Genomic DNA, 21,446 nt, shown 5'->3' on the forward strand with positions numbered 1-21,446 from the left:
ATCATCCATCTATCCATCCATCTATCTGCCTATCTATAACCTATCATTTATCTCCATAATCTATCTCTATCTCTCATCTATCTATCTATCTATCTATCTATCTATCTATCTATCTAACTATCTATCTATCTATCTATCTATCTATCTATCTATCTATCTATCCATCCATCATCTATCTATCCATCCATCTATTATCTATCTATCCATCCATCATCTATCTATCTATCTATCTATCTATCTATCTATCTATCTATCTATCTATCATTCCTTCTACTTTAGGTCCAAACTTGACAGAAGAAGCAAAGTTGGGAAACAAAGTCTGCTTTCCTGCAGGACGCTAACCTGAAGAATGTATGAGCATGGCCCCGGATATTAATCATGACAGAAATATCCAAGGTTGCTCTCATGGAAAAGAGAGCATGTCTCTTGTCTTATATAGTAAAGATAAGTCCTGCTCTGGGCGGCCTTCTCTTGCTTGCCGTGTGGGCTACATGTCTAGGTAAATCAGGGTATATTCCATGGACTATTCCTTTTCTATCATAAGCATTTGTAAATTGACTAAACAAAAATTTAATAGGTGGCTCTTGAAAGTTTCATATCCATACATGTTATATATATTATATATGCATATGTAAGTAATTAAATTATCTGGTATATATTTTAGAATAAGCATAATGTTTATATATTCTATATATTATATGAGTACTACATACATATATGTGTAAATATATATCACAAACAGTATTATGTAGAGGATATGTATATACATATACACAAGTATGTGTATGTATGTATGTACACACATGCATGTCATATATATGATGTATGGAAAGCCATCATACTATGCCATTGGTGAAATAAATAGGCTAAGATAAGAGAGGACTCATTATTGATCATCACAGCGATGGCTTCCTGGAAACAGGAAGAGACAACAGGAAATGTTCTGTTGAATCCAGAGTTCAATTTGAAACCATTGAGAAGTCATTTCTTGGCTGGTTGACCTTGTGCAAATCACTGTCTTCAAAGAACTTTAAAAACCTGACAGCACTCCCACTATCAGAGTTTTATGATGTAATAAAGCTACATTTCTGGAATAACTATAAATTCTCATACAAATTTAGGAGAAGTGCTTTGGACTATAAGAGTCGACAAAACATTTTCTAATTTCTGGTATTGTAAAAATAGAGGTGGGAGATCAGGGAGCATTTTCAAAGGAAACTGTGACACTTGGTCACCACAGGATCACTAACATTAAGAAAGTAGTGGGGTGGAGTAAATTAAGCCAGGATGCAACTGAAGCAGTCATGATTTCTAAAGCACCGGGCGTGAGGGGGCAAACCCTGTGAAGCACAGAGGGAGCTCCAGGGTGGCCCCAAAGGGCAAATTTGAGAGATTCTTTTCTTTTCTTTCTTTTTTTGTTAAATAAAGAAATCACTTTTATGACAGCTGATACCTATGGAAGCATGAGAAATACAAATTCGAAATAACTTGAGGTTTCAAGTTCACTTGAAATAAAAGTAAACTAAGAACCCTAAACAAATACAGCTTAAGAATACAGACAGCATGCCAGTTGGCTCATAAACACTACTGACGCCTGACAGTCCTAGACTGCAGAATGAAGTATCCTATACCTCTACACCCCTGCTTAGTGTATGCCTGCAATCCCAGCACTTGGGGGACGGAGGCCATAGTTCAAGGCTAGCCTGCCCTATATAACAAGAGTCTGTCTCAACAAAAAAAAAAAAAAAAATAGAAGAGGAGGAGGAAGAGGAGAAAAAAATGGCAAAACCTGGGATGCAGAGTTAAAGGCAACTTTAAGGAGACAGAAACATGGCTCCAGCTGCATGTGTAGCAGAGGATAGGCCTTGTTGGGCATCAATGAGAGGAGAGGCCCTTGGTCCTGTGAAGGCTCAATGGATGCCCCAGTGTAGGGAATGCCAGGGCAGGGAAGGGGAGGGAGTGTGAGGGTGAGGGAGCACCCACATGGAGGCAGGGGTGAGGGATGGGATGGGGGGGGGTTTCTGGAGGGGAAACCAGGAAGGTGGATAACATTCAAAATGTAAATAAAGAAAATATCCAATAAAAGAAAAGAAAAAAAGTTACAAAAAAAAAAAAGGGAGACAGAAACAGAAAGGTTAAACTGCTTGTGAGTCAAGGCTGTAAACTATTGTAGAAGGATAAAAAGAATTGTCTGCTCCTTCACTGAGAAGAAAACATGGGTAGGTTATCATTATAAAGATTAGGGAGGGGGTAATGCCATCAAAATAAGTCAGATGAAAGCTAGAGAATTCATGGGACTAGGCAGAGGGGAGAAAGTGAGGCAGTGCATCTGTAGCTTGTCTCTGCTCCTTGCCTAGCCAAACTCCTCCTGCGCTTTAGTCCCAGCCAGAGCCCCAGGCTTGGCAATTTTGTACTTATGCTTTTTAGAGTCCAAAACCCACGTGAGGCCATAAGCACATAAAAATGTCAGCCTTAGGTTTCTGTCGTTCCCACGTGACATCTTGCTAAAATCTGAATTATAGAAGAAACAAACAGGTAGAAAGCTAAAGACTTTCCTCTTGCTACTGCAGCATAAATGATGTAAACATCTGAAAACGTTTTTCTGACTTTTGAGATGGCGGCTTTCACTCACAGGTTCCCTTCGGTTGTTGTACGCCAGAAACTCTCGTTTGCTTGTTTTAGTCATTGCCTTCCCTTTTCCTGTTTCTAAGCATCTGCTGCCCACACAGTTACAACCTGGGTTTGCCCAAATGCACCATCATGAATTGTGAGCGAAGCATTTCTTAGCATGAGGTAAGTGACCTCAATTCGGCTGAAGGAAACATGGCAAAGGCTTGAGAGCGAAAGCCAGATATGAAATGAGTCTGATCTCTGTTCTCTCGTGAGAACATGTAAGAGCCTCTCCAATGAATTAGTGATCTTCCCAGGCATAGCTTAAGAGTAATCAATAACTGTTATGTGTAGCCCGAGACCCTTCTCACCGTGATGCATAGGCATCAAAGAGATTTGATGCTTTCAATACATTCTCCAGTTCATGTGTAGCCACCGTCATTATCAAGTCACCAACGAGTATGTGGTTAGGGAGTCTGCTTACCCATGGCTAGTGTCCTCATGCCTTAAGGAGTCCAGGGACATTTCAAGCTATTCAACAGCTTGCATCATGGTGCACTCTAGCTGTGTGTGGTAGCACATATCTGTAATCCTAAAACTGGGAGGAGGACCAGAAGTTCAAGGTTTGGGTACGTATACTTCCTCCAGTCCACGGCTCTGATATTTACCCATATTTCTGTCCGCCCATTGTTCTTGCGGCATCTCTCTGCCAGGGAGTAGAGCTCCACGGTGGTTTCTGATATGAGGTCTACATTTTTGCCTTTCACGATGATCTGCATCACCCTTCCCTTGTTAATGTGGGCATCAAAGGTGCTGTCCCAAGGCGGGTACATGGTCGGCTTTTTCTGGATGTACATCTGCCCGTTTTCTAGGAAGAGAAAAAAAATAGTGTCCTGTTGATCTTCTGTCAGCTCTGGAGAATAATTCAATTCTATTTAATAGTGGCAGCCATTCCCGCTGCTCTCTTGTAACATAACTCTGAGGCAAAGGCACAAATAACCCTGAGACAATCGAGGGCTGAATGAGACAGGTCCATGGTTAGATGCAAGGTAACATTGTGTCTGTGAGATCCAATGTTGTTAAAGCAACAATAATCTGTGAATGATTTAAAACTGGAAATGTTCCTTTCCCATTCAAAGTTGTTTTGCTTCACTCTGAGAGTGAGCATCTGAGGAAATAATCTTTAAAAAGCCTTTTATGGCCAGGCGTGGCTATGGCTGGGTGTGGTCACGACTGGGCGTGGTTACGGCTGGGCATGATGGTGGGCACCAATTACACCAAAAACGGCCCACAGGAGGGTGAAATAGTAGCCTGGAGAGTTCCCACAGCCCATCTGTGCTATGTAGCAAGACAATGTCTCAGAAAATCACCAGCAACAAAAGTACGAGAAGTAACCACTCTTTTATGTCCTTAAAGCACTTCCTTTGTTAGCCTACAATAGCTTGATCACATGACTGACTGATTCCACTGGCATCAGGCAACTAAGTCCCCATAAAACTTTCATGTGAAAGACACCATGGCATGAGTCCCACTTATATGGAATGATCTTTTAATATTTATTTATTTGAGACAGGGTATGGAATGATTCTTTAATATATATATATTTGAGACAGGGTTTCTCTGTGTAGCTCTTGATATTCTGGACTCACTAGACCAGGCTGGTCTGAATTTCACAAAGATCCACCTGCCTCTGCCTCCTGAATGCTGGCATTCAAGGCGTGCACCACCATGCCTGGCTGATCTCTCTCTCTCTCTCTCTCTCTCTCTCTCTCTCTCTCTCTCTCTCTCTCTCCCTCCCTCCCTCCCTCCCTCCCTCCCTCCCTCAGACAGGGCATCATTAGATAGTCCTGGTTGGTCCCTAGTTCACCGTGTAGCCCATGCTAGCTGTGAACTTTCTACCTTCCTACCTTGTCTCTCAAGCGCCGTGAATGCAGGCATGCGTTTCTACCCCAGCTTCCTTTCCTAATCCTTGAGTGAGGATGATTTTTACCCTCCTGATGCACCTAAGCAGAAGCTGGCAACAATGCAAAGGAAGCAGTGGAGCTCGCAGCAGACTTGCATATGACGATGGGCGGGAACTGGAACAGAAGCTACGACTAGGCTGATCTCTGCTCGAAGCCAAACATCAGATTGAGCATGGGGACCCCAATGGAGGAGTTAGGGGAAGGGCTGAAGGAGCTGAAGAGGTTTGCAACCCCATAGGATGAACAACAATATCAACAACCAGATCCCCCAGAGCTCCCAGGGACTAAACTATCAACCAAAGAGTACACATGGAAGGACCCATCGCTCCAGCTGCATATGTAGCAGAGGATGGCCTTGTTGGGCATCAATGGGAGGCCCCTGTGTAGGGGAATGCCAGAGCTAGGAGGCAGGAGTGGGTGGGTGGGTGAACACTCTCATAGAAGCAGGGGGAAGGAGGATGGGAGAGGAGGGAAAGGGGATAACATTTGAAATATAAATACATAAAATATCCAATAAAAATAAAAAAAATAAATTCATTCCCCTCAACCCCCAAATCTCCCTGGTAGGGACAAGAATTTCCAAATTGAATTAAGTCATTTTGTCACATCTTCTACTCATGTTGGATTTTCTCTGGTATATATTCTTTGATCATCTCGCTACAGCAGAAAACTGCTGCAGTATTTTATCGTTTCTTATAATAATAAGCTCATTAAATATTGTATTTAGCAATTCAGAGACATTGGTCGGGCAACAGAAAAACAAATCCACTTAAAGTAGGAATGCGAAGTCGTGTGTTGGTCGTTCTTCTATAACCCAGGAAGCCAAATCCAGTGGGCATTCAGCAGCAGCTCATATTTATCTTGAGGATTTACAAAGTTGAAAAAGTTGAAATTTTACACTTTAGGGAAACATGGCCAACAGAGGTATAAACTATTGCACTGTTAAGAATTGAAAAGGAAGGAGGCGATTTTTAAAAATTAATGTGAATTTTCATTAATTCTTTGAGAAGTTCATGCATACATACAGTGTATTGTTTGCATTCTTGTTTCTCTTCATAGTTTCTGCCTGATCCACCTCTGTTCCCCTCTCCACACCCTACTTCCTCCCAAATTTGAGTCTTGGTTGGTTTCTCTCTCTCTCTCTCTCTCTCTCTCTCTCTCTCTCTCTCTCTCTCTCTCCCTCCCTCCCTCTCTCTCTCTTCTCTCTCTCTCACTCCCTCTCTCTCTTCTCTCTCTCTCACTCTCTCCCTTCCTTCCTTCCTTCCTTCCTTCCTTCCTTCCTTCCTTCCTTCCTTCTTGTAAATACTTTAGCAAGTCCAATTTGTACTCTCCAGTTATCCACTGATATAGTGATATCCCCTGGAGCCCGGTCAGCCTTCCTCAGGACCATACCTTAAAAGGAAACTGACACATTCTCCCTGAGAAATCACCAACTGTTAATAGTTCCTCAGTTTGGGGTTGGGAGCTCACGAGCTCCTATAAAGGGAAGGGAAGATTTTTATGGGTAAATTAAAATATGTATGCTAGATTGGGTTCCTTGAAAAATCAATGTTATTGTTGATCATAGTCTCTTAGCTTCCCTGTCAAAGTATTCATTCTCATTACTACCATGCTCAGAGAAGGGCAGGCATCCAGGAGGTAAGCCACTTACTGTACACTTTCAGTCACTAGGTTAAGAATACCTACAAAGTAGACCAGAACTCTGAATCTTGCTCTAGTTTCATTTCTGTTGCTATGATAAAAATACCCTGGCGGAATGTCACTTAGGAGAGAAAGGGTTTGTTTGGGTGGAAATCCCAGGTTACAGTCTATGTGGAGGTGGGGAGGGAGTCAAGCCAGGAACTCAAGCAGCTAGTCATAGTAGTGCAATCACAGTCAAGAGTAGAGGGCAGGGGCTGGGGATTTAGCTCAGTGGTAGAGCGCTTACCTAGGAAGCGCAAGGCCCTGGGTTCGGTCCCTAGCTCCGAAAAAAAGAACCAAAAAAAAAAAAAAAAAGAGTAGAGGGCAATACATTCATGCAGCCTACTTGCTAGACTGCCTGCCTTTGACTAGTGTTTCCTCTGTTATCCTGCTCATGAACCTTGCCTAGGGAATGGTGTCACCCAAGTGAACTTAGTCTTCTTACGTCATTTAACAGTCAAGATAATTCCTCAAAGACATTCTCACAGGCCAATGTGATCTAGATAATTCATTACGACTTTCTTTCCAGGTTTTTCTAGATTGTGTCAAAGTGATGGTTAAAACAAACCAGCATATCTGTCTTTGTGTGTACAATGAGGATTGCTGTTTTCAAAGGCTCCCAGGCTAATAGTTCTGTTTCCTATTTATCCCCTCTCCCCCTACTCATCATGGAAAACGCAACCTCATACCCTAAACATAGCAACCTGTACAAATTCTACAGAAGGAATCTTTGAACTAGGTACTGTCTAGAGTGATGATTTCTTTTCAGAATGTAACCTGAATAAAAATAATAAATAAAAATCCAAAGTCCACTGGGCAATCTATTGCAAAAAAAACAAAACAAAACAAAAGCAGTTTTGTCCTTTATCTGACACGGTCTCTTGATCCATATGACCAAGATCAAGTTCAAAAGCAAGGACAAAAGAAGAGGAAGGTAAAAAGAAAAAGATTGGCAGGAGGTAAATGTCAGTGAGACCCGAGGTTGGAGGGAGGACCAGATCTATGAGATCCATTAAGTCAAACAGGGCTTTGAAAGAACTCAGCCATTTTACACTTCAAAGATGTCCGTGACATTTGAAAGGGTTTTAGGTGGGAGCAATCGGCATTTTCGCTTTTAAGACAGCAGAGAACGCTGGACGGAAGAGAAATCAAGAGCGTCCAGTCTCATAAGCTTTGATGCATTTGGAGCAGCTGGAGAGATGAAGTGAGCAGGATGGGGGTGGGGGGCACAGTTTGATATGTAACCCCAGAACTCAGAATTCTCTAGCATCTGGCTAGAGGCTCTCGATGCAAGCCTCAGTTTCCTCTTTTATCCGCAAATGCTCCTAAACCCTAACGGAGACCCTTCTAGGGTCACTCCATTGCCAAGAAGGTGCCCTTCTCTGGGCCCTTTCTCATCTTGCTTTACCTTCTCAGCCCTCGCTGCTAGTTTGAGTGCCGACACTCTAACTTTTCTTATTGCCTGTCTTCCTCTGTGGGACTGGAAACTAACTCTGAAAGGAGATAGCTTTATGAGCACTTTATGTGTTTTTCTCTCTGCTCTAGCTCCAGGACCCTCAAAGTGGCCCTCCAAATGCACTTTTTCTATGTGCGTAAGTGGATGGAGATACAGTTACAGTCTATATGCAGGGATATAGACTGGGAGAGGCTGGGAAGGTCTTGGGTTAGGTAGCTTCCTATCTTTCCTTTGGAAGAAACTTTTATTAACATACAGGGATGTGGATCAAGAGGGAACCAGAAGGCTTGATCATCAGTGGGTTCCCTACCCAATGGGATTGTTCTGACTGAACTCTCTAAACAAAATCAGTCTTGGGTATATGGTCCAGATTTCTTCCTTCTCATTAATTACCTTGTTAATATAGTCACAGTTAATAAAGCAGAAATGGTCTTTTATTCATGCAGAATACTAACTGACTAAGGATTCTTTCTAACTTCGTCAGCGGAGGCAAGACACAATAGATATCACATTTAGAATCCATGCTAAGATCTAGGACTGGACAGGGTTAATTTACCTATAGTCATTGAGTTACAGTCTATATACTTACATAGACTATAAAAACCATAGGTATATAGTCTATGTGGATATATAGGTATATAGACTATCTACTTATAGTCTTTAGAGTTGATCCCAAGATCTAGGATTAGAAAGGCTTAATTTAATCTACAGTCATTGAAAACAGTGAGCTATTAGTACAGGTAATACATAATATAATCTTCCTTAGTAGATTTTCACCCCTCATCTAATTTCCCCAACTAAATATTCTCTTTATCTTTGCTTATGTGGGGAAAATGATGCAGTGGAATAGATCTGGTAAGAAGCCATCACCAGCCCTGGGTCCTTAAGAAAGAATTTGGCCTTTGTTGGGAATCTGTCTCCTAAACTGTTGCAATTCAGTTCCATCAGACATCCTGGAAGGTTTTGTCTCCCACACACTTGTCTAGACTACCCACCATCTCCTCTTCTTCCTCCCTCACCTTGACCCCAATTAATTTACCTGATTCCACATACTCTTTGACAAGCACGGCACAGTAGGGGTTCACCGCCTCTCCCTGACAAGCTTGACAGGTCCCACAGTCAAAGTTGGATAAACCAATTCGAAGAAACGGTGACATGGTTGTTCCCTAGAAAAATGACAAAAGACAAACACTGTATCGATGGGGCTCTAAGACGTGTTATTTTTAGTGTTTCATCTCCGCTTAGTGTTTTATCTCGGACAGCCAGGGCTTGCAATGGCCCTGCTATCCATCTGAACAACTGCGTTCATTTCCTTCTCTGTGAAGCACATTGCTGGACTCCCCCTTAACTGCAGACTGGCTCGCAGAGGAAGAGCTCTTTGGAAAGTCCGTGGCACACCTCCATCGTGAGAACTAAGGGTTAATTCTGATCAATGTAAAGGTCATGCTCGACAGCAGGGCAAACATTTTTTTTTCAAGGTTTTGTTTCTTCAAGTAGGTGCCCAAACCACAGTAACCAGAAAAGGAGTTTATAAAAACGGAGTCTATTTTAGTCACGCCAGTTAAATATGACACCACAACATTCTTACATAGTCTATTTATGTGTGTCATGGGATTGGCTCCCAGAAGCGAGCAGCTGATCCGTATTTATTTTGGATATTTTCAATATGGTTTGTTCTCGTCAGTGACACAACACACTCAAACAGATACAAGCAATTAAGCTACTGAATGCTACGGAGCCACTTAAAAACCTCTAAACCATTGACCACAGTATGATTGTGTCCCATGCTAAAAGCAAAGTACTTCATAAATGCCAGTGTCCTTAATATGTTTTCTCGGCGCTCAAGACGGAAATCACCCCAGTGTTTGCTATCGTTTTCGAGGCTCGGTGTGCTTTTTTGGTAAGATTTGTGTTATTTTTACTTATATGTGTGCCAGTGTATATGTATGTGGGAATGCGTGCACATAGCCAAGGAAGCCAGAAGATGGAGATAGGAATGTAGGCAAGTGTGAGCCATTCACTCTGAGTGCTGGGAACCCACCTCTAGTCCGCTGAGAGAGAAGCGTATGCTCTTTACCACAGAAGCTGCTCCCCAGCATCCTTAGTCTGAGTCTGCCTCTGCTTCTCCATCTCTGCCATTCACCTCATCTCAATACCTTTCCTTTATCCTCTTGCAAGCATGTATGTACATGTGATGAGCACGCATGTTCACATGTATGGGTACATGCGCTTGCGTGTGCATGCCTGGAGTTTACATGAAGTGTCTTTCTCAATGTCTCACCATTTTATTTAAGGGAGGTTCTCTGGCTCAACCAAGAGATTTTGACTTCCTGCAACCCTAGCTGGCAGGCTTGTCCGAGGATTCCTATCTCTCTCTGCTTGTTGAGTGTTAGTATTACCGGCTATTGCAACACTAGCCTAGCTTTATGTAGGTGCTAGTTATTTGAGCCCCTGTCTTCGTGCTTGTGAGGCAAATGCTTCATCCAGTGAGCCCGTCCACCCAGCTCTAGTTTTTCTTTTTGGCCTGCTTCTTAGGTTCTTGTAGGTCTGAAAACTATCATCTAGTGCTCAGTGACAGAATTGTTCTAGTTCATAGTAAAGGTAAGAAAGTCATTTTGACTTGAATCTTGAGAGATTGTTGTCACATAGAGCCAAGTTACTACCACCCTGACCTTTGGTGACTCACTGTGCACTGTTTCCAGGTTGGGCTCCTAATTGGGTAGCATCAGCAGCTCAGACTGAATCCGCCTCAGTGATTTCCGTCTTGAGCTCCAAGAAAACATATTAAAGATAGAAGTCTCTAGGCTTGCCAGGGTTTATGTTACGGAGGTCTTGTCTGGGTAGCATAGATTTCTTATTTAAAAAGGCGATGCAGATTTGTGACTTCCCCAGATTTATTTATTCTACATCTTATTCACCCAGAACATGCTGACAGTTTACTCAATGCTAATGTCTGTTTTCCAGGCTAGCCAGGGGCTCCCTTTCCAACAGTTTGGTCACAGGGACATGATAAAATATCTGGAAGATAGAACAGACATTGTGTGGACTCATGTCAAGAATAAAGAAGATCTGCAATAAACACCAGAAGGTGAAATTAACATAGACAAGTTCTCTGACTTGTTCTTGGGGGCTCGGAGCTCATGGGGGCAGAGGGGGAATTTCTTGGCTATTAAACTAGAAGGCAGAACTTGTTGTATACAAACAGATGTACATGTGAGGCAGGATGCCTAAGGTCTGGGCTTGCGAAGTTCTCTTCCGTGAACTGAAAACATCAACCCATTCATCTTCCCTTACCATCCACGAAAGTCCTCCAAGTCACAGCACCTGTGTATGAAGATGACTATCGGCCAAGCCGTTTCCAACAGGGAAGGGATCAAGTCCTTCCATAGAATTAGCTGAGCAATAAAGTCACGCCCCTCAGTTCTCTCTCCTGTTTCAATACGCATTTCCATTGTACACACCAAGCACCACTGGTGACATGCTTTCTTTCTGTTCAAATCTGCTTCCTCCCCTTTTCTTAATTAAAGGGTTTTTTGTTTGAGTTTGTTTTTGTTTTAAAGTTAGGGCCTTACTATATGGCCCTGGCTGACCTGAAACTCACTGTGTACCAGGCTAACCTAGAACCCAGAGACTTTTTTCCATGCCTAGGTTTCCAGATGAAAGCTACCACACACAGGGATTCAGTGGAAATGCGCTTGGAGTGTCTCTTGCTCAATCCTTGGGATGCATCACAAACTCAGCAGAGAGGCTCATTGACAAAGTCAATACTCTCATGTACGAGAACTTACCAAGTCTCTCTGCGGGAGTGCAAACTGAAGTTGTATTGTTCTTGTCCCTGAAGGAGAATGAATGGAGCTCTGGAGAAACTCAGTCATAGTTATCCCCATCCGCATCCCCATACACACACACACACACACACACACACACACACACACACACACATACACACACATATACAATCACACACATATACATATACAATATATATAATATGTAGTAGATATATGTAATTATATATCTTATACATATGTTATATATTACGTATACTGTATGATGTATACATTATATAATATAACTCTGTGTGTGTGCACACATGTGTGTGCGTGCATGCATGTGTGTGTGTATATGTGTGCACATATGTGTGTGTTCGTGTTCCTGAATGTCTTTACTACCAAGACTGGATTGTGAGAGCAAGGACAAAGACGATATGCCTCTACAGTCAATTCCCCATTTCATTCATAATAGGTGTTCAACACATTTTTGCCAAAGGAGGAACTTCTCAAAGGTAACATTGTTTCTTCCCCTGTGTTTCTTTTACCTGCAAAGGCATCTGCCTTTCAAAAGGAGCCACAGATAGCTGCAGAGGAAATGCACCCCTGTGCAAATTTCCTAGCACTTGTCAGGGGCAGAAGATCCATGTTCTCCTGAGCTCAGCTGCGGGAATTATTTAACCTCTCTTAGCCCGTTTGCTCATTTGAAAGCACTGCTCTGACCATTAGCACGCTCAAATGGCTATGGGAACTAAACGGGCAGACACAGGAAAGATGCTTAGAGTGGGATTGGACCCCCGGTAAATTCTCAATAAATGCTAGTTATTAACAGTAATACATTTTCTAATAGTCTCTCTCCTCCCTATTGGTTTGTATCAAACAGGGCAGGCAGAGAGGATAAACAGTCTTTTAGGGGCATATCTTGGCTGAACGATGTGACCTGTGTCTAGCCTGTCCCCATAAAACCCTATATATATCTCTCATACAGTACTTACGACCCTCTGATACAATCATCTTGTTGTAGCACTTATCATGACGGAGAGCCGCACACCCAGGCAATCTTCTATGCTTTTACTATCGCGGCTGAAAAATACTATCATTATATATACTTGAAATTCCTGAAGAATGCCCATTCTCCCAAGCTCAGTGTTCTCACCATTAGGTGTGATCAAATTTGTTTTTGGCTTATGGATTTGATGCTATCCAGAGTTAGGTATAATTGGCAGTGCATGTGAATTAGGTCACAGGAACTGAGAATGATGGTGTTTTGTTCGTGTATTTCTTTTACCCAGGATGGATGGTGTCCCTGGGCTGGAGAGGCGGCTCATTGGTTAAGAGCACTGACTGCTCTTCCAGAGGTCCTGAGTTCTAATTTCCGGCAAACACATGGTGGCTCACAACCATCTGTAATGGGATCTGATGTCCTCTTCTGGTGTGTCTGACAGCTACAGTGTACTTACATGCCTAAAATATTTTTTTTTAAAAAGATACATGGTGTTCAAATGAAATGGCTGGGAGGTGTGAAGAAAATGGATACCAAAGAAAACTTCCCAGCATTCATTATAGGGAGATAGGGAGAAGATGAGTGTTCTCATGAGCTCAATGACAGGAGTCTCTCTCTCTCTCTCTCTCTCTCTCTCTCTCTCTCCCCTCTCTCTCTCTCCCCCCCTCTGTGTGTGTGTGTAGATGTTGGCTGTCCTCTTCAATTGTTCTCCTTTTTTTTTTTTTGAGACAGTGTCTCTCATTGAACCCAGAGATCACCAATTTTGCTAGACCAGCTGGCTGGTCAGCAAGCCGCAGGGACCTGACTTCTTGTGTCTCCTCAGTTCTGGGATTACAAACACAGGCATGGTGTGTGGACTTTTTCACTGGTGCTCGGGCTCTGAACTCGGGTCCTCTTATTTGCATAATAAACACTGCACTGACTGAACCGACTCCCTAGCACTTAGCTTATTTTTTAATTTAAAAAAAATGGACAGTATTTCATTGCTACAGTTTAGATTCTTGGTGCTTAGGAAGGGTGAAAAAAAAAAAGAGGAAGAAGAAAGAAACAAAGCCAAACAGAGCAAAAACCAGTTGCCTAATCAAACATGGCCGCCATTGTCTATATTCCCAGGACTCAGGAGATTGAGGCAGGAGGATCATAACTTTGACACCAACCTAGGCTATTTAGACCAGCTTCAAAACCCTCAGACCAAGCAAATCACCACACGAACAAACACACAAAACACAACAGTTATTACTTGCCAAAAGATGTTTAACATGCAGAAGAGAAAATGCACTGTAATTAGAATTAAACTTGGGAGCAAAGAAAAAAAGAATTTGACTTGTAATTATAATTGCTCAGCAAGATATGATTGTTATAATTGGCTTTGAAATGTCTCCCATAGGCTTAGACTTTGAACCCTTGGTGTCTAGTGTGGTGGTGTGAATATGCTTGGCTCTGCAAATGCCACTATTAGGAGGTGTGGCCTTGTTGAAGTAGATGTAGCCTTGTTAGAGTGGGTGTGGCCTTGTTGGGGTGGGTGTGGCCTTGTTGGAGTGGGTGTGGCCTTGTTGGAGTGGGTGTGGCTTCTTGTAGTAGGTGTAGACTTGTTGGAGTGGGTGTGGCCTTGTTGGACGAAATGTGCTACTGTGGAGGTGGGCTTTGAGACCCTCCTCCTAGCTGCTTGGAAACCAGTCTTTTTCTGTTCGCCTTCCGAACAAGATGTAGAATTCTCAGCTCCCCCAGAGCCATGCCTGTCTGCACGTTGCCATGCTTCTTGACATGATGATAGTAGACTAAACCCCCAAACCAGAAAGGCAGCCCCAATTAAATGTTGTCCTTTGTAAGAGTTGCCTTGGTCATGGTGTCTCTTCACACCACTGGAAACTCTAACTAAGACACTTAGATTGTGTCACTATTTTGAAGGCCATAGAGCCTTGTGAAGGTAGGGCCTATGTGACAGAAGTAGATCACTGGATGTCCTCCAAGGTTACATGCTTCCCTGGTTCTGACCTGTGTTCTTTGCTTACTGGCATAGCAAGATGTGAACGACCCCCACCACATAGTCCCGCTTACAAGGATAGAGCCACAAAAGCATTGTTGTGATTAAATTGGCCCAAAGCCTAAGAAATTGCTGTGAATCTTCATTGAGTTAAATTATACTTCTTAGCTGGGCAGTGGCGGTACATGACTTTAATCCCAGCACTCCGGAGGCAAAGGCGGGGAGATGGGAAGCAGGGAGGCAGGGAGGCAGGGAGGCAGGGAGGCAGGGAGGCAGGGAGGCAGGGAGGCAGGGAGGCAGGGAGGCAGGGAGGCAGGGAGGCAGGGAGGCAGGGAGGCAGGGAGGCAGGGAGGCAGGGAGGCAGGGAGGCAGGGAGGCAGGGAGGCAGGGAGGCAGGGAGGCAGAGGCAGAAGCATGCCAACCCAGTCAACAAGGCAAGTTCCCTGAGATATCCAGAGCTACACAGAAAAACTGTCTCGAAAAACAAAAGAAAGAATATATATATATATATATATATATATATATATATATATATATATATATATATTTTTTTTAGGCTGACATTTCAAAGCCTTTATGCTTTGAGTTTAATTAGTGCTGTTCCCACAGCAGGACTCTGTAGGAGTTCCAGGCTACCTGGCACTCTGATTGCAGAGAGCAGCCTGAGTCCATCCTGAGGACTCTGTTTACACTGCCCTGTTTTCATGTCTTGTGCCATCTACACCCACATACAATGACCATCTCTCTGTAGTCGTCTGTCCTTCAAGTGCCCCTTTACGTCTTGGCCCGTTAAGACTTCTCTCCCTCTCCCAATTTCATGTCCTCAGCCCTGCAGTCTTACTCGTGCTTGGCTTCATTTTCTCTGGTAGCACTAGAGACAGAGCCTAAGGAATTCCCCCAAGACTGGAACTTTTGATCTCCTTTGAGTAGCTGGTGTTACAGGTCCTCAGCATTAGTTTTGGTTCTGGGAGACAATATAGGTAGCCTGAGGACCTGCGAACTTACACGTCTTCTTTGTGTCCCACAAAGACCGTAATTGTGCTTTATCCATGGTTCCTGCTATCTGACTTATCTTTTGTAGCACAGCAAACAACCCTGAGACTTAAATACCAGCCGCGTATTTGTTGCTTGCAATTGACTGCCATCAATTAGGAATGGGCTCAGTTGGACAGCTCAGATCTCATGGCACGTGAGCTGGCACAGTGGGAACAGCCAGGACAGCTCAGCTTCTCTCTCCATGAGGTCCCTCATCCTCCCAGTAGTGTCTTGGGCTTGTCGGCATGGCAGTTGCTCTAGAAGAGGATGAGAGGGAAGGACACTGCTGGGCCTTTCAAGGCTAGGCACGAACTCAGACAACGGACTTCTGCCACAAATATAACTGGTCCAAGAAGATGTCGGGGCAGCTTTGACTCCAGGGGTGGGTGATCAACTCTCCTGGCTAGAAGACCCTTAAAGAATCTGTGGTTTGTTTTAATACCCGACTATGCCCATCTTCCCAAACACTCAGCACTAAGTACTGGAAACATTATTTTATAGACAAGCCAAGCATTGTCAATTAAACTGGAACCCAATGCTTAGCACTCAGACTTTTTACTTTATGCTTATGCAAAGGTCTTTTTGGTATGTGTGTGTCAGGTGTATGCTTGCGTGTAAGGGTGTGTATATGTGTGGTTTATGAGCATGTATGCACGTGGATGCATCAGACTGTGAACCTGTTCAGGGGCCAGAGGATGCCCAGCGTCCTGCTCCATCCCCCTCTTCCTCTTTCCCTCGAGACAGGGTATCTAACTGAACCCAGAGCCACCCCGGCAGCCAGCAATCCTGTCTGTGGAACGGCAGACATGGAGATGTCTACAGGAGGAGACATAGCATCTGTTTCTTGTGTCAGTTTGATAATCTCTATGGTGCTATCGTCTTAGCAGCCCCAAAGTTATCTCTGAGATAATGTGGCTTTGCCATCTTCTGAGGGACAAGTGTGACTTCTCCCCCTCCTTCCCGCTAAGCTGGTTCTCGGTGAATTAAACTGTAGCACCTGGAACAGGCAAGCTAAATCTGGGCCTGGGCCCGAGTCACAGGGCACCTTGATGAGAAGCTGAGACTGATGTCTGCATTGTTATCTTTCCTTTGCTTAGCACTACACACGTGGGCGTAGGGACCTTGGGATGAGTGAAGAGATGAAGGTGCTCCTAGGTTTGCAAAGGAGACCATCTCAGAATCAACTCAACTCCATCCTAGCCCATTTCCATTTCTTAAGCAAATGTCTGAAACTCTGCGGCTATATTCTTCTATGCGCAAATCAAGGCATTGAGTAGACAAGCTTCCTAGGAGTCTCCGAGGGATTGGGTCTGTCCATGTTCCGAAGATTCAAAGAATTAACCCATAGAAAATGCCTATGAGTAGCCAGTGGAGAAGTAAGTTAGAGTTTTTCCCAGACAGCCTAGGAAGTGCTTCCTAATGAAAATATGACAACTCACACCATGGATCAATTCATAAGCCCAGAGTAAGCCTAAACTATTGGCTTATAAGTTGATGAGCTGATGCAAACATTTATTCATTAAGTGCTGGCTAAACCACCAACTGGGTTGTAAAGTGTTATACTGGATACAGGTATGGGATTGGGAGTTAACTCCAGATAAGCTATGAGACCTCAGACTGGGGTTAGCCTCTCCTCCTAGAGAGGACCAGGAATGGAGATGGCGGGCTTCACTTTCTTGCCTTCTTATCCTATGAAGACTGTTGGTAGTGTCAGGGACAGGATGAGAAACAGCAGTGAGCTGTCACTGCAGGGGACACCAATGACAACACTCTTCTGTGTTTACTGCCGCATTAATACCACTTCCTCCTAAGGGTGTGTGACACTTTTCAGAGAAAATACAATGCTCAGTGATGTCACCAAAGTGAGTAGAAATAGCTGTCCCTAGGTGAGCCGACAGTTTATGTAGAATAGTATCATGCAGGATAGTGGAGTCCTCTGTTCTAGTGTTCTAGCAATGCTGATGTGGGCCACTTCTGTCACATAAAGAAATACTGCAGGCTGAAGGGAAAATAAATGTGACCAGATGTGTGTACCTGAGTCCGTGTGTCTTGTCTGTGCCTTGTTGTTATACTGAAGTGCCCCCGATTATAAATGAGCACGTTGTGAAGACTTGGTGTCAAAGTTTGAAGCTTCAACTCCACGTAAACTATAAAACTAGGCAACATTCTCATTTCTGGGCTAGCCTGTTCACTGCCACGGATTTTCTCATTTGGAAGGAGGTCAAAATGAATATACTATATAAAACCCATTATCTACTGCTACTGGTTCAACAAATAAGACCCTCTATACTTATTTTTCCATAACTGATATCTCATTAACGGTGGGTTGACTAATCAGCTAATTGAAGCCTAATTCCTCTTTAAACATTTCAAAGTGGTACGTTAGTTTTCTACCTGTGTGTATGAGCATGTCCAGGGTGAGGGTGTGAGGGAGCACACAGGCCACAGTAGGCACGTAGAGGTTAGAAGATAACTTGCAGGAGCTGGTTCTTTCCTTCTGGGACCAACCAAGCTCAGGTAGTCAGGCTTGGGAGCAAGCCCCTTTGCTCACTGGGCCATCTCATTGGCCCCTGACGCCTAATTCATAACATTCATTTGAATATGCCAGCATAGCTGAGGATGAGAAGCCTCTTCTCAATTAGTGTATAAAAGGGGCAGCAGCAAGAACATCTGCATGGTCTATTCCCTCCATCTGCCACCATGACTTCAAGTTCAGTGACTTCTAGGCTCACAGTCGAGAAGGAGACACAGGGAATCAGGATAATGAGTCTTTCTTTCCCTCACTCCCATCGCATTTAGGCCCCATGGAAAACATGGGGATTGACTTATAATATGTTCAGAACGAACGAGTGGAAGGGTGGATCAAGTGAAATAAAACGATCATGCTAGTGATTTTTGTTTCACCGAGGCCACAATCCTTGACAGGAACAAGGGGTGAATGCTTCATGATGGTTTACAGTTTCGGAGAATTTTAGCCCATCCCAGTGGGGAAGAGAGAGCAGAGTCATTCTGTGTATATAAGTAGAAGTAAGTGACAGAAGCCACTCATGTCATGGCAGGCCAGGAAGTACAGACAACAGAAACCAGAAATGGCATATAACCTTCCAACAGCTGGTCTACATGACCTTCTACCAGTAACCCTCCCCACCTAACAGCTCCATAGCCTCTCCACCTAGCATTACCAGTTGTTCTAGTTTCATTCTGTTGCTTTGACAAATACCATGATAAAAAGCAACTCAGGAAGAAAGGGTCTATTTGGCTTACACTCCTGGGTCATAGTCGATCACTGAGGGAAGTCAAGGGAGGAACTCAAACAGGAGCTTGAATCGGACATCGTGGAGGAATGCTGCTTCCTGACTTACAGACTCATGCTTTCTTATACAGGCAAAGATCACCAGCCTAGGGAATTGTGCCACCCACAGTGGGCTGGGGCTTCCCACATCAATCAAGACAATCTTCCCCATGCCCACAGGTAAATCTAACCTGGGCAATCCTTCAATGGAAACTTTCTGCTTAGGTGACTCTGACCTGTGTCAAGTTGATGTTAAATCTAATTGGGACACCAGCTGAGGGACAGTCATTCAAAACATGAAACTGGAGTATATTTCCCATTCAAATTATAAGAACAATGAGTAAGTCAGAGAGGGATTCCCTAATCTCTCCCATTTTGAAAATTATAAGGTCCTTCTTTTGGTCTGGTTTCTCATGTAACAGATGAACAGACAATGGAACTGAAACTCAGAGGAACCAACATGAGATATCTGTTTACTCTGTGGTAGAAGTGGGAGTAGGAGCCAAGAGTCCATCGTCTTTCTACTGCCTGAACCTACTATCCTGACATCACTAGTGCACGAAGATACAGAATGAGGGGATTTGCTCCAGCTTAGCACTGCTCGCACTGTAAACCAGCGCAGTGGGCCTGATGAAAGCATGGCTCCTTCCAGGTCTATTTTTTTTCTTTTTTTTCTTGCTGGAGTTTATGCTATGCACTGTTCAACTTTGACCCTCCGTGCTGAGATGGATAGAGATCTCCAAAACCATGGGTTACAGTAAGCCCTTCCTCCTTTAAGTCGCTCACACCAGGCATTCTGTCACAGCAGGAAAACTGTAACTAATGCAAGTGTAGCAAAGAGATTTCCTAAGAAAAGCGTCGAGGGCTGAGCTCTCATAGAAAATGGAATTTAAAAAGCTTGGTACTGCACCGCAGTTTGAGAGATACTGTAATGACATAGTATTTGAATTACAGTCCTTGCTAAAACACAATCTAGCTGATGCTCTATTTGCCTTTTTATAGCCCTCACAGGGATAAAGCCATGACTTCAGCAGCATTGTCTAGCATTTGTTTCACTTACTGTATCTTTATTGTGTGGAATGAGTTTACAGCCAAACCGAGCAGAGAGGTGCAGAGTGTTCCCACAAGTCCTGTTCCGCTCACTCGGAGCTTCCCCATCATCCACATCCCTACCCGACACATCTGGCTTAATCACCGTCGTCACATAGAAGATACAGTTGGCAATAGGGCTCATTCTTGGTGTTGTACGTTTTATGGGTTTGGGTCAAATAAGGCCGTGTTCCCACAATGTCAGGGTCCATAGGGAGCTCTGTTACGGTCCTAAAACTCCTTTGTGCTCCATATCATCATCTCTCCCCTCCGCCACTCCTTACAGACAGAGAGCGTTCTCTAATCACGGAAATAACGTGAAAGTGGTGTTAGAAGAGAAGGTCAGGTAAACAGAAGAAAATAAAAGGTCCTGAAGCAGATGAAGATGAGCATACATGTGTATATAAGTTCTGTGTGTAATGAAAATTATACTTAAAGTCAGTGGGAAGGCGAAGATGGGCCTAGTAAATGGGACTATGTCCCTCTAATTGAAGCCCTGTATCACAGCCAAGATCAAATTAAAATCTAGGCAGATGGAAGCTATGTAGAAACGAGACCAGTCAACCACTAGAAGTACTAGGTGGTGTAGATGAACGACTGGAATCTTTCGGAGCCAGAGCTTCCCAGGTGTGATACCACAGAGACGTCCCACAGGGGAAAACACGTCAGCACTGTTTCATGTAGAAGTCAAAGGTGATGGACACTAACAAAGCACATTAAGTGACTGACACATCTTTGGGAAACACGTGACTACGGGCTTGACACATATGTGAAACCTCTTCACCATCAGGAAAAAGACAAACACCCTAAGAAAACTGTAGTACAAACTCAACACAGGCAAACGGAGAGTGACAGGAATAGAATACAAGCAGCTGGATTTCCCTAGATGTGGACAATGTGTAAATTAGTCACATACATGATCCCACCTCTACAATTCCAAAATCTAGAGAGCTCTGAGAATTGAGAGACTTATCTGGTGATGCAAACTGAATTTGTAACCGAATTACATGAGAGATATATTCCACTCAACCTAATGATTAATGATTCCATGCATAGTTGACTAGTAATATGTGATGTATAATTTCATCATCTTTATAGTAATGTCTTCTAAGGCAGATCTGGCCATAAGGGATGTATATAATCTCTGGAAGAGAAAAATGTGGGGATTGGAGCCATGGCTCATCTGTTAAGTACATGTGCTGCTCCTTCAGAGTACCTGAGTTCTGTTCCTGGAACCTGGAAGGTGTGGAGCACAGCTACCAGTACTTCCGGCTCTGGGAGATCTGATATTCTCTTCTGACCTCAGTGGGCACTGACACATGTCTCTCTCTCTGTCTCTGTCTCTCTCCCTCTTTGTCTCTCTCTGTCTCTCTATCTCTCTGTCTATCTCTTTCTGTCTCTGTCTCTCTCTGTCTGTCTCCCTCTCTCTCTTTCTCTCTCTCTGCCTCTCTTTCTCTCTGTCTCTCTCTGTCTCCCTCTCTGTGTCTCTCTCTCTGTCTCTCTGTGTGTGTGTCTCTCTCTCTGTGTCTCTCTTTCTGTGTCTCTCTCTGTCCCTCTCTCTCT

At 43.6% G+C, this 21,446-nt stretch overlaps 1 protein-coding gene across 1 annotated transcript in view; it reads right to left on the reverse strand.

The window, feature by feature from the left end:
• The window catches only part of Prkcq (protein kinase C, theta), a 132,294-nt gene that overhangs the window by 68,786 nt on the left and 42,062 nt on the right, over positions 1–21,446 (reverse strand). Inside the window, exons 2-3 of the mRNA NM_001276721.1 lie at positions 8,750–8,876; positions 3,279–3,478 (exon numbers count right to left, since the gene is read on the reverse strand). Of these exons, the coding sequence (NP_001263650.1) occupies positions 3,279–3,478; positions 8,750–8,867 (318 nt within the window). The 5' untranslated portion in view covers positions 8,868–8,876. The remainder of the gene's footprint in view (positions 1–3,278; positions 3,479–8,749; positions 8,877–21,446) is intronic.

The sequence above is a fragment of the Rattus norvegicus genome, chromosome 17 (genome assembly GCF_036323735.1).
Source record: "Rattus norvegicus strain BN/NHsdMcwi chromosome 17, GRCr8, whole genome shotgun sequence".
Lineage (NCBI taxonomy): Eukaryota > Metazoa > Chordata > Mammalia > Rodentia > Muridae > Rattus > Rattus norvegicus.